Source organism: Nicotiana tabacum, chromosome 2 (genome assembly GCF_000715075.1).
Source record: "Nicotiana tabacum cultivar K326 chromosome 2, ASM71507v2, whole genome shotgun sequence".
NCBI classification, from domain to species: domain Eukaryota; kingdom Viridiplantae; phylum Streptophyta; class Magnoliopsida; order Solanales; family Solanaceae; genus Nicotiana; species Nicotiana tabacum.
Window position 1 is genome coordinate 114,669,152 of NC_134081.1, and position 14,363 is coordinate 114,683,514.

General features: G+C 33.6%; 2 protein-coding genes across 2 annotated transcripts; one reads left to right on the plus strand and one right to left on the minus strand.

Moving 5' to 3' along the window:
• The first annotated feature begins 3,585 nt into the window (after positions 1–3,585).
• On the plus strand, positions 3,586–10,102 carry LOC107810517 (protein disulfide isomerase-like 2-3). The gene is made up of 9 exons (XM_075237868.1): positions 3,586–4,018; positions 4,665–4,823; positions 6,556–6,669; positions 7,191–7,348; positions 8,107–8,206; positions 8,829–9,005; positions 9,100–9,245; positions 9,371–9,517; positions 9,599–10,102. The coding sequence occupies exons 1-9, from the start codon at positions 3,896–3,898 to the stop codon at positions 9,771–9,773; spliced, it is 1,299 nt and encodes a 432-aa protein (XP_075093969.1). The 5' UTR covers positions 3,586–3,895; the 3' UTR covers positions 9,774–10,102.
• A 568-nt stretch (positions 10,103–10,670) lies between these two features.
• LOC107810512 (GDSL esterase/lipase At2g04570) lies at positions 10,671–13,454 on the minus strand. Its single transcript, XM_075237878.1, has 3 exons — positions 13,035–13,454; positions 11,569–12,058; positions 10,671–11,082 (listed from the first exon to the last, which is right to left on the minus strand). The coding sequence occupies exons 1-3, from the start codon at positions 13,404–13,406 to the stop codon at positions 10,886–10,888; spliced, it is 1,059 nt and encodes a 352-aa protein (XP_075093979.1). The 5' UTR covers positions 13,407–13,454; the 3' UTR covers positions 10,671–10,885.
• Between the last annotated feature and the right edge of the window lie 909 nt (positions 13,455–14,363).

The following is a 14,363-nucleotide window of genomic DNA, read 5'->3' on the forward strand; positions in this document are numbered from 1 at the left end:
TCTTGTTGTTGCAATTTCTTGCTGTTGGATTGAAAAGATATGAATTCCTCCATGACGATCGACGAAGAGCAACAATCCAAGATTTCACTTAAAAATAAATTACTATAATTTGTAATCTTACCAAAATATAGCGTCAAAATTATTTTTTAGTGCCAACTATATTCCCTCCAAAAAAGGATTGCTTTGACTTTTTACTTTGATGGATAATAATTTTTTTCAAAAAAATAAAATAAAATAAAAGAAGAAGAAAGCCTAATCGAAAAAAAAATAAATACATAAGGGGGTTCCTTTTTCTATTCAAAAGGTGAGAGAGATATCCGTTCCCAACCTATAAAGGTTACGGGGTAAATTGAGTTTTAGTCTTTAAGTTACTATTTTTTGTGTTTGTTACTGTGTTTTGGTGTGTGTCCGTTAGGGTGGGGAGAGGGTTGAGAAAGACAGAGATAACTAATAATTAATTCCGTAAAATAATAGAGAAAAAAATATGATTAGTTTGCTTGTCATTTTCTCCGTGCATGGATCTTTAAATTATATGTATTTCGTTGTGCTAAATCGATTTGAATAGATTTTTGGGTTAGAATCATGCAATTCAACTGTCTAGTTAGTCTTATAGTTTGTTTTGTCAAATTTTTAAAATCAGCTTGTTTTAAAAAAAAATGCTTTTTCTCGAAGATCTTTTAAAAATACTTAAGCAGTTTGTTTTTAGCTAATTAATGTGAAAATCATTTTTGAGCATCGATTAATGCTTGTCTAAGCTTTTAAAAAAGTGTTTCTAAGTGTATATTTCTCAAAAGTATTTTTCAAAAAAATATTTTTTGGAAGAAACTATTTTTTTTCGCTTCTCAAAAGTTGCTTTTACTCCAACTTAAAAGTATTTTTTTCTTCTAAAAGCTGGAACAAACACCTTAACTTTGGAAAAAAGTACTTTTGGCAACAAAAAAAAATGCACTTTTGGTTAAAAAGAAGCTTGGCCAAATAAGCTATTAATCTATTTAGTCTTTTGAAACAAAAACTTAAGTAGTTGCTATTTCATAATACTTTTTCTTTGAATTTATAAATTGTCTAATATTTTGTTCTAAATTCTGAAGAATTCTAGGCACTTACCTCGCCATTGAGGGCTACTATTTCACGTTTGGTTCCTAGATTCACCAAATAGAATTGTTGTAAATTGCTTCATCAGAATTTCCAGTAATATAGGATAATTGGGGAATCTTTAGAGGGAAGTTTGACAGATTTAGTTCTTTGAATGAAATGTCTAATAAATAAAGAAATTGATACCTCATCCAAATTTATCATATCTTTTCGAAATCTTTTTTCACTCATTTTTTAAAAAATAAATAAGAGCTAGCCTACGAGCCAACCGCGGAGAAATGAGTTGGGCTAATATTTTTAAGGCCCTTTCAAATAAAGATCAGTGTCGATTTGGGCTGAATCGTTGAATTCTGAGAAATATATATTATATTTTTAGCCACACCTTAAATTAATAGCCAATAATATATATTATATATTTGTTTTACTAGAAAATACAATTAATTTTAGCCGATCGGTCAATTTTATATTTTTCTCTTGAATTGTTCCGCTTTTAGATGGACGGTATGGGTCAACTCGTTTTGATCGCTCTAGATGTGGGTACTAGAGAATCAAGTGTGTTGACGTGGCATAATTTCTTCAAGACAACCACCTAATGTACAATTTCTTTCTTGCAAATGAACGTAAGAGGATTTCTTGAGACCCTCAAAGGTATTTTTACTGGATCTAAGTAACTCAAGTATGAACACTGTATCGCTATGCCCCTCACTCTCGATTGCAGGATATAATTTGAGGATGCTTTGGCGGGTTTGAACATTTCAGAGGATCAACATACTAGAGATTATGGTAATGAAGATGAAGAAGAACTTCAAAGATGTGTTAAGAAATTCAAGTCAGCTCAATTTGATAGTGTAATTTTTTTTTAATACTGATAATGTATATTAACTGAAATTCATTGTAGAACTAAAGTTCAGAATGTTGAAAGCTGTGAGCCCGTGCCGCACCACACTGTGCCTGGCTTTTGAAGCCCAAAACAAGTTCGAACTATAGCTAACCCAAGAGCGAATGCATGGTTAGTAGAGACCTTTACACATTAGTTATACACAATTATATATATATATATATATATATATATATATATATATATATATATATATATAATCGTTGGTTGATATTTATTCATTTCTCATGCATGGGCGCTGGTTAATTCTTCTTGTTAGTTGAATACAGTAGCATTATAGTCTTTTTCTTCGTTGAAGAAATATTTTTGAGGTCAAATGTTCAAAACAAAATTGTGCTTGAATAGCTATAGGTCTAAAAACTTTGTAAGTAGAAGTTATGAAAAATATTTGCTGAAAAAGAAACTGCTCAACCAATCTTTTCTAATAAAAAATCTGTTAAAAAAGATTTAACCAAACAAACCCTTTAAAAGCTTTTCAAAAGATCTACAAGCAAATTTGAACTAACTGTATTAGTGGTAAGAAAAGAGAGGACGCAGTCACGTTATACGTATTACATAGAGAAATTTTAAATTTGATGAATTGACTCTCTTACTTTGAAAAAAAGTAAATCATATCTTGCATCTCCTTAAATTCGGAAATTATAAGAACCTCTTTTATTAAAATTTAAAGAACTTTCGGAAGAACAGACGATTTTACATCAATAAGCAGTTAACTTATTAATTCAAGGTGTAATTCCGAAATGACTTTTCTCTTTTAGCTTGATCCCATCGAAGTTAATTATTTTTTTTGTCCCTATGATATAAGTCCAGAGGCGGATCCATGATTTCATGGTTACGGGTGCCACTATTTTAATAAAAAATGACCACTAGTAAAGAAGATTGAATTAGAGTGTACATTCAGTCGATTCGATCCGTTTTAGATTACTTCGGTTCGGTTCAGTTCGATCCATTTTGAATTTATTCAATTCAATTTAAAATTTATTTTATGCATAAACGAATATGCGATACACCCCTTCCATCTACATGTAGCTGATTAATATTATATTATGTCTTTGATGCATCACTATTAAAAAAAATTATAATTAATAAAATAACATTATATGGATAAAAAGAAAATGATTAGATTACATCCATCCAAATAAAATACTAACATCCAGAAAAGTGAATATTTAAGATGAAGAAAATAAGAGAAATTAACAAAAAGAACAAAAAGGGAACAATGATTGCATCTGAAGAGTCTCGATCCCAAGTATTGTGCATGGAATTTCAACACATCAATCATGACACCTTCAATCATTTTGTGACTTGGGGTGCCACTTGTTCCTTATGTAGGCGTTTTTGTGAAAAATACTAGTATGTATATAAAACTTTATCCGAACGATCGGGTGGCGTGCCACCCCCAACTCAATACATAGATCCGCCCGAATATAATGATATCTCTCTACTTTTAACTAGTTTGAATTCGAACCTTGAAAATAAAAAAAAATTCCTTAGAAAACGTCCTATTCCAACTTAATAGGGTCTATTCACGTGCGAATCTAAATTAATCACTTCAATAAACATCATATACTAAATGGTAAACTTAAAAAAAAACCAAAGTATTGGTGAAAATATCTAGAACTTTCTAGTACTTGAAAGAAGGGAAAAAAAAGGGAAACAACTCATACCGTCCATTTTTTGTTTTTCCAACTATCGAGTCCAGTCTCATTGTGTTGGATCTCTGAAACCGATATAACATCATAAGCTGACATGGACAACTCTAATTGGTTAATACCACGTAGTCATTGCCACGGCAATAGAAATTAGAACATGGTGTTTCTCTCTTTCTTTACTCCTCGATAATATTAGCCTTCACCATTAATACTCCAAAATTCTCTTTCACAGAAACGACGAAAGAAGAAAAGAATGGATCGAGCTTCGATTGTTCCACTTTTATTGATAGTTGTACACCTTATTGCTACCGTCAATGCATTGTACGGACCTTCATCCCCAGTTCTTCAGTTAAATCCCAACAACTTTAAGTCTAAGGTATTTTCTCCCTTCTTTTCAGCTCCCTATTTTTCTCCAATTTTCATTCAAGACCCAATTGTTATAACATAGATTCGCTTTGATTTTAGTTGAAGGGGAAAACCCATTTGTAATATCCATGACTGTCTTCTCTAAACGCGAGATCAGTATTTGTTGGTGTAATATTTGGGAATGGATTGAACTGGAATTTGAGTTTTTCCTGAATTATTTCATTGATTAATGCCATTCTTTCTTGGTTTTAGGGCAAAACACACACTGTTAATTTTCTACAGAGTGGATCATTGATGTTCTATTAGTCCTTATTAGCTATTATGCACTGCTTTATTGGAGTATGTGTTAGTGGTAATGATTTGTAGACTACTTTGACACTGCAAAATTAATATTTTTAAGTTTTGTATCATTAGCAAAGAGTGAAAAACAGCAATCTGTATAAGCTTCAATTGTCATTTTCAAAAATTATAACTTAATCAAGTAAAAATAAAAAGTTTTCGGGGGGTAAAACTAGTACCCATCTGAATCTTTATGAAATGTGTTTATATCCTACTTTGGGGTTTTTTATTGCCTTATATCAGCTATTTAATGTATTCGACACTGCAAAGTATAAATTGCATTTCAAAAAACTTCAACTATTAATGGGTGATTGCAGGTGCTAAATTCAAATGGTATTGTTTTAGTTGAGTTCTTTGCGCCTTGGTGTGGTCATTGTAAAGCTCTGACACCCCATTGGGAAAAGGCAGCTACTATATTGAAAGGTGTTGCCACCGTAGCAGCTCTTGACGCTGATGCTCACAAATCCCTCGCACAGGTATTTTTTGGTTAATGTTGTCTTAAACGTGGATATTCATTTACTAAATCAATTATAGTAGTGTCTTCTGTCTTGTAACCTGAACAAGAACTATTAAAATCTGCAAGGAGATCAGATACGGTTGTATTGAGATGATGAAATGAAACCTTCTAGTATGGTATTGGTTATGGACCAGAGATAATATGCTAAAGGGATGGTGATGACTGAAACAAACAATCAAAAAAAAAATGTTGATGACTGATTGATAAAAACTGAAAGAGCATTCAAAGGTGAGATGTATATCATCTTTCTTTGGAAAAAGAAAAAAGAAAGAAGTGAGATACATGTCGTCATTTAATTACCCTGTGTCACTGAAATCATTCGTATCCGTGGACTTAATCGTATGGGTTGGGACATGGGCATGACCACTTTGTGCAAATTCTTCAGCATACACTGAAATTAACTGCACATACTCATAGCAGAGTATACTGTAGAAAATACATATCCATGCCCAGATTCATATAACACAGATAGACTTTGCTTGAATTATGGTGGATCACTCAGTTCTGGGCTTCTACGCTTTGGAAATTATTTTGTGCATTATGATTGAGGTATTTGGAGCAATCTTAACATGATAAGGAAGTATCCCTGATTATATAGAGATGAATATGACTATATGTCTAGAGTAAAGGAGAAAATTAGCTAAACGAATTCTATCTATCTCACTTAGGTTCTATTCTTCAATGACTGGCTTGCTGTTTTTGAACCATTTAATTCTACAGAAATAATTAGAATCCTTGACGTTTTAGCATAGTTAAAGAATCATTGAAACAACCAAAAAAGTTAAAGAATTATTGAACTTGTGCGTAGTTGCTATGACTTGGTCCACTTTTATTTTTATTTTCACAGCGGCTAGTCGGCTACTGAAGCTTCTAGAACATGGTTTCATGTTCCAATTTTTCTAGGAAATAGAATAATACTAGGAGGATTGGGAACTAATCTAAAATAGCTTATAGTCTCCCTTGCCTGAGTAAGATTCCAATCTAATAGAATACGGGAAGAAGCTGAGTAGTAAAGTCAAATTAGGACAATTTGGTTTAGTGTAATTAAAAGGCATCATTTTGTCTCTTAAAGCGTGGAAGCAATGTGAAGCAAGGGGTCATAACTCCATCGGTGAAGCCATGCACTTTAGAGAAGTTTGTGCATCAAACAGTGGTGCACAAAGTGATTCTAATGAGAACCAGTCGCATCTTTCAATCTCAATTCTCAACTTTGAGAAGTTGGAACAACATCAGCATTATAGTATATTGGATTGGACACTGAGTTATTTTAATTACAATTTACTTTTTATTGTACTAAATTCACAGATGTTGGAAATTCTTTAATTTCTTGTATATATTGCGCTTCACTTCAAAGAAGAACGCGTCTCACTTCTTGCTTTTCTCTTCAAAACCATGGACCTTGTCGTTCCTTTGCACTTTTCGTTTTTAAAAAAGCACTGTAATTTGGTTGGAATCTTTGGAGTCGGAATTTGTGACCTATTTCAATCATTTGATCTGGTTCTATGGTGCTGTTTCTCTCATTTTTCACATCTTTCTGTGCACATTCATACATCTTATCAATTAATGAAAATTCTAAAATCTAAAGATGCCAAGTGTCATCAGAGTATCAATGGGTCGAACTTAAGGTTTTTGTTTCACACTCTCAGATAAATTCAGAAATGATAAAGCTGACTCATGTATTTGTGATTTAGGAATATGGCATCAGAGGATTTCCTACCATCAAGGTGTTTGCACCTGGAAAACCTCCTGTTGATTACCAAGGGGCACGTGAAGCGAAACCAATTGCCGAATTCGCATTGCAGCAGGTAATTGTCATTGTTTACATTGGTTGAAAGTCAGTCTGTACTAGGGCTTTCTTCTTTCCAAGTTTTCTTTATGTTAAAAGTTACCTAGCATCATATCTTTTTACTGCCTTTTTACAATTTCATCTTCAGCAAAAGCTCTTTGTCTTGAACAAATCAAATGATTCTGCTGTGCATCTTCTTATTGCCGGATATAATGCATTGCCAGATCCAAATCTAGTAGTTAAGATGAATAAATTTCTTTTTAATGATATCTGGGGTTAAGCTGTATTCATTTACTTGTTAAAAAAAGGATTCTATGTCTTCACTCCTTATATTTGTTTAAAGCATGATAATTTTCTTTACACTTTACACATTTGATGATAGTAAATAATCTATTTAACTGATAAATTATCCTAACGAGCTTTTAATCATTATGTCTTGCACAATTGATGGAATGATGGTCTTGAGTCCTTTCTCCATGCCCCATTTGAGTCTTCATGAGAAACCAGGAAAGGTTTTGATGTTAACTGCTTTGCATACAGATCAAGACACTGCTGAAGGAGCGAGTACATGGAAAAGCAACAGGAGGATCTTCTGAGAGTTCTGAGCCTAGTGCATCAGTAGAGTTGAACTCACGAAATTTTGATGAGAAGGTGCTTAAGAGCAAAGATCTCTGGATAGTTGAGTTTTTTGCACCTTGGTAAGTTTCAACTGTTAAGACTTTAGTTTCTTCATTGCCACTTGCCAGCCACTAAATTATTTGTACTTGCACGAGTCTAGGTCCTTTCTGTTGGTCTATATATGCTGTTTCTTTCTTTCACATGGTGATAACCCATTCGCTGAAAGTATTTCTGAATGTTTCAGTTGAGTGGTCGAATTACTGTTTAAGACTAGTGCGGTGGCGCGGCGCAGATTAAAGATCTGTAAATGACTCTAGGTTGTTGTAATCAGTAACCCCTAAATTCTGTGGCCCATTGCTTAATCTTATAATTCCAGTTTCTGGGGGAGGAAACTGCAGGACATTATTTCACCTGGTGTAAACTCTGATAGTTAGGTGTTCAAGTAAATGTAGTGCTTTACGTCATTTCAAAGAAATTAACTATTCACAAACCTGAGAGAAGAATTATATGGTAGGGAACGTCAGTTTCTCTATAAGGTTGGAAGTTAGAAGGCCCTTAACATTTAAGGTGGACCTTTTCGCTAGAGTTTATTTTTGTATGAAAAGGTTACTCTTTAAGTTTCTGAAGATGCGTGTGCTAAAGGTATATGTGAATGTGATTGATGAGTCATAAGTTACTTCCTCCATCCAGCTTTATGCTTTGCTTACCAATTTTGATGTCAAGACCCTTCTCACCCTTATTTTCTTTTAGATTATATGTTGTTTCTATTTACTTTTTTTGATTGGTATGTTGTTTCTATTTACTTACTGAGATCTTAAATTTAAATGGCTCTTTTAAGGTGTGGGCACTGCAAAAAGCTTGCTCCTGAGTGGAAGAAAGCTGCTAAGAACCTTGAGGGTAAGGTGAAGCTGGGCCACGTAGACTGTGATGCAGAGAAGGTAAGTTTGGAATCTTATGATCAGTTAGACATCTGTCATATTAATAAAACAGAAAAATAGAGAACACATGAAGGTAGTTGGTGGAGACTAAATTGTATTAATTTAAAGTTGCTTGCACCTATTACCATGAGTTATAAAGTGGAACCTGTCAAAAGTGAACCAACCCCCAACAACCCCCCCCCCCCCCCCCAAAAAAAATGAATTATGTTGCTATACTTTCGTTCTTGATGGTTCTCTGATTGTTCGAATTTTCTGGCCTGCAGTTCTTTATTCCTCTGATAATTTCTAACTCTATAATCATATGTTTCTTTCTTTCTGTTCACACAATTTCTCCATCTTTGAATAGGAATATTTGCTTAGCTTCCTTAAAAGTCAAGGTCATGAACTTACTTGAATTAACAAGCATGATTAGACATTTCGCGAAAAAAGAATAAAAAGCACCAAGCAAAATGGTGAGATACGCTTGGTTATCATATGCAATACATGGAAAGTGAGGATGATATGGTTGTTCTCATCCCTTGATTTGACATTACAAATAGAAACAGAATTTCTGATAGGAGCTCCGTTTAACTTTTAACAATACCTTATGAATGTCCCAATTCTAATTAGGGTCTGTCATCAGTCTTTGATGAGCAGGTTCAATGTCCAAGGTTTCCCCACAATTTTGGTATTTGGTGCTGACAAGGACAGCCCTGTCCCATACGAAGGTGCAAGAACAGCATCAGCCATTGAGTCCTTTGGATTAGAGCAGCTGGAAACAAATGTTGCACCTCCTGAAGTGATTGAGTTGACTAGCCCAGTAAGCTTACTTTAATAATCCGTTGAACTCTTCTTCTGTCTTGCTTTTTATAACCATTAAAATATGACTTAATTTGATCTCTTTCCTACTGAAGGATGTCATGGAAGAGAAATGTAATTCTGCTGCAATCTGCTTTGTTTCGTTCCTGCCGGATATATTAGATTCCAAGGCTGAAGGAAGGAACAAATACCTAGAAATGTTGTTATCTGTTGCGGAGAAGTTCAAGAGAAATCCCTACAGGCAAGTGCACACCACACATATTGCAATCTATTCTTCAATAGAAATCTTCTCAGGTGTAATACAATCATGTGGCTTGAACTATTCTCGAATATAGACATAAACCTAATATTTGGTCAATTTTACAGTTACGTTTGGGTGGCTGCTGGTAAGCAACCAGACCTTGAAAAGCACGTCGGTGTAGGTGGTTATGGATATCCAGCTATGGTAGCTTTGAATGTTAAAAAAGGAGTATATGCACCTCTTAAGAGTGCGTTCCAGCGCCAGCCGATAATGTAAGTAACTTCGCCCACACCATTTTGTGTTCCCTACTGTATTTGGGATTGAACATGACACTATTCATTTTGCGTATACAGAGATTTTGTGAAAGAAGCTGGACTTGGTGGAAAAGGTAATCTTCCATTAGCTGCTACTCCTTCAATTGTAAAAACTGAAGCATGGGATGGAAAAGATGGGGAAATCATTGAAGAAGATGAGTTTTCCCTTGAAGAACTTATGGGCGACGACACACCAAACAAGGATGAGTTATAATTCTTCTTCACTCTCATGGAGTATTATGTTAAGCTAGTTAGAAACAGTTTTGACGTAACAAGCCGTGTATTACCGTGTTATAGTTTATTCATCATCAGATTGACATCCCCAGTTCAAAAGATTTCCTTTTTCCTTTGTTTCCTCTGGAAGTTTACATGGATTGTTACTCTTGGGGATATATCAGAAGTCACTTTTTCTGTTGTTATATTACGTAAGTCAGTGCTATAACAGGTTTAGAACATAATATTTATTGCAGACTATAGCACTACACCACCTTGTATTGCCGGGAAAAGTTTCAAGATTATCTGGACTATGTATTTGTTGTCAAAGTTAGCTATTTATCGTGTGGATGGTCATGATATTTTGATTGATCCTCGATAATTGAATGCATTCCCTTTCTTAAAAGTTTTTAAGAGATTCACAAATGATAGTATATGAATCTTGAAATGAATAATTGGTAAATGACTGAGTAGATTGAAACAGGTTCCCAAGCTCGTGGATGATATTCTGGTTAACTAATAAGAGATTCACAAATTAAATGATAGGAAAATGGGCATATAAATCTTGACTTTTTGAGTGTTTTTACGTGAATAATTTAGATTATCATGGTTTAAAAGTCAATCTTTTTTTTTATTTCTCATTGATTTTGACATGGTTCTTCATTATTTACCTGCTTGTCCCTTCAGAGCGAGTATAATAACTAAGAAGTTTTTCTCTTTCTCTATTAGCTTCGTAAATAAAAATTTACTCGTAACTAGTTCCACAATCGAATAAAAGATAATCAAATTGTTTAGATTAGCAATTCGAATGACCATAAAAATGATTATGAACTCTTTTTGATCTTTCTATGAACTAACTTTTAGAAAAATAAAAGAGTATAGAACAAGAACAATATCAATAAAAGGTAATTCTATTAGCAACATAAAATCACTCATCTTCTCATATTACATATCCTTCTTCGTATGAGGGATGAAAGAACATCACGCAACAACACCAGTTTACGTAACTAGAAATCCACTCAATCTAAGAATATACACACGTAATTACATACTAATTATATATGGGTTTATGGAATAACCAAAGCATACAAATAGATAATCTCCATCTTATAATTATTCTAAAAACTTGGACAGAGCTGTTTTAACCACATGGTCGGCGATGATACGATCTGTTTTTTCCGTTGGATGAAATGCATCCCAAAATATGTATTTATTTGCATCTTTACATGTGAAAAGATTATATCGATCACACGCATAACCCATCTCAAATAGTCCTGTTGCGCAGCACGCGAGTGAAGCCACCTCAAACCCTGTCAAATAACAAGATTACCATAATACTTACTATGAGTTTATGTGACAGTGTAAACTATAAGTGTATAACTTAAACTCTAATAAGTACTATAATATTTAAGACGTTATAGCACTAGTAGAAAATAGTTGAAATCAATATAGAGGAGTTGTTTATTGGAAAAATATATCTTATAAGTTTAGAAATATTATTTTACGGGATCATATTTAAAACTATTTATGGTACTTCGGTTTTTCAAAAGGTTCAAGCTGCCTTGAACCTATCTATAATAGTCTCATTTGGTTAAGATATTTTTAATTGCTATAGTGAAGTGATGGTATAGAGAAAAAATATTATAACATAACATGAAATATTGGTTCCAAAGAAAACTTGATTGTTATAGTGAAGTGATGTTAATTATGACCAATATAGAAGAGTTTGACTAGAGTTTACGCTATCAAAAAATATATTCTTAATTAACTAAAGGAAAAAAAGGGGAAAGACGTACCATATAAGGAAGGCTTTTTAATCATTTGTAGCATAATGTTGTAAGGATTAGAGAGAACAACTTGAATCCCAGAAAGCTCTTTGTTTAGCTCAATTACCAAATCACTCAACTTATCATTAAAATTCATAGACACAACGTTGTAACTCTCCAAACATTCATTCCCATTTGCCATATTTGATGTTCTTTCTAATGGCATACACCCCATTGGAGGAAGTCCACCTAGTGATATCTTTCTTGCTCCAAGATTATACAAATTGGTTACAAAATTCTTGGCTATTCCAATTAGGAAACTTTGGTATTGATCCACAGTGTATTGAGATCTTCTTTGAGGCATTGTGTAGTAGTTTTCAAGGAAGTCATTTGTTCCAAGACTTGAGGCATATAACGCCTCACTTATTACTTCGTTTGCCTTTGCATCGCCAAGATAAGTCCTTAGTTTCTTTTGATATTCTTTGTAATACTCCAATTCTTTCCATAAGGGTATGACCCCCTGCAATAATTTAAGTCATGCAATAGAAGCCATTCAATAAAACGACAAGAGTAGCATGGTAAGATTATGATCATATATAACGTAACCTTTATCCCATTTTATATAACACTCTTTTCTTCTTAATCACTTCAGACAATATGACACCAATTTGTATTGTAAACAATTTCGTATTTTATTCTAACATAAATAACTTTTTTGGGACCTCACTTGATAGGAAAATCGATGTATTATTAGGGAAAAATAATAATAAGTGACATGTGAAACTTTTATGTCAATTCGGGACACTGATAAAATTTAGAACATGTGAAACTCTTATCACCTTTAATTAACTCTTCATAATAAGAGTAATTTCGGTACCTTGCATATATTTTACTTTTTTGTCAAAAATATTCTTTTATTTCTTAAACTTTATATTCAATCAAATTGCTAACTGGTAAAGTTGCTGCCATGTGACCAGGAGATCACGGGTTCGAGCCGTGGAAACAGCCTCTTGTAAAAATACAGGATAAGACTGCGTACGATAGACTCTTGTGGTCCGCCTCTTCCCCGGACCCCGCGCATAGCTAGCGGGAACTTAGTACACCGGGCTGCCTTTTTTTCAATCAAACTGCTATAAACTTCCAAAATGTTAATTATTATTAGCTACTTCAACCCAAATATACTCGTAAGATACTATCATACTATTCCCTTAAGCCCAAGACCACAGGATTTTGTTCTTCAAAGGTTGCAATTAAGAGTAAACATAACTTATTTTTCTTATAGACTTTTAATATGTACTTTGATCGCACAAATAACACTGTAAAACTAGCTCCGGAAATGAATGATGCTTAAGCGCGCGACCTACATCGGGACGTCGCCTGTAGGGGCAAGTGCCAGGCCAATCAAAGTAGCAGTAGTACTATTTTTTTATTAAACTGTTCTACAAGTACAAGCTCTAAAGTCAAAAGCATGTTAAGAATATTGCAAAGAGGCTTACGAGAACATCAGCAGTGGCATTATCATATCCAGTTCCAGCAGAGGCAAAACTAACTCCAACAGCAAAATCAGAAATATTATAAGCTGGATCCAAATATGCTGGAACTGTTGGTTTTAAACCAGCAGCTTCCGAAATAAAATCAGTTGTAATTCTTCCATTAGAAAACCGACCTGTCGGCCGACCACCGGCAAAATCTCTACCATATGGCATAAAATCACTCTTCGCAATTGTCTGAATATAGTTGTTATTACCCGAATCGACCGATGAATCGCCGAAAACAATAATTGCCGGAATTTTGGCATTTGTTTTAGCTAGTAATAACAAGAAAATTTGAGTTATAATTAGGAGCCATGATATTCTAATATGTGCCATTTTAATTTCTCTGTGGTTATTTTCGTGCTATGTAGTTGAGTGGTTATATAGTGCAAAAATTAAAGGCTAGTAGTGAAAAAAGGAGAGACCAAAGTCATGAATGAACTAATTTTGTTGGGGGTTATAATAAATAGGTGTACAATTTTAGGCAGTATAGGGACAAGGACACAGAGCTACACGAGGGTCATTTCGTGTTGACATTGTAATGACGGAAAGTGGATTTTGTAAAACTACCAAATCCAAAAAAATAGGTGCATTAATTTATGAATCCAACTTCGTACTTGTTTTGGCTCTGATATAGAAAAGTTTAATTTAGCCTTTTCTACTGAAGAAGTGCACTTGAAATGATCCTATTTGTCTTGTGGTCCTCTAACAACCATACATATTGTTGTTGAAACTTGAATATATATGCTTAGGAGTTAGGAGTACTATTTTGAGTTTGACATCACTTCTCTCTGATCAGAGACGGATTCAAATTTGAATATGAGTTCAGATTCGAAATTTTACTTTAATTTAATTGGTTCAAAGCTCTAATAATTTTTTGGACAAAAATACAAGGCATGAGCGAAAACTATAGGTTCAAATATGCCCTTGTCTCTACTAATACCAAAAACATACTTCGATAACTGATCTCCTGACGTGTAGAAATAATTTTGACTGCATTTTTCTTTTTCTGTTGATGAACTTAGTTTTGTTAATCCAAATTAATTGTAGCTATAAATGTTAGAAATTATAGTCTCTTAAACTAGAGATATTTAATGTGGCTCACATATTAGGTATGTATGTAATTAAAATGTATTGATCTGCATTAAGTATTAAGTCAAGTATAAATATATGATTTTATATATATGCAAAATATATCCAGTGGTTTTCTTGATGGAAGGAAACGTTTTACTAGGAGTCCTTAGAAACTGTATTTTAGTAAGTCCTTATGGTTAAGGTTCTTACTTAATGTCC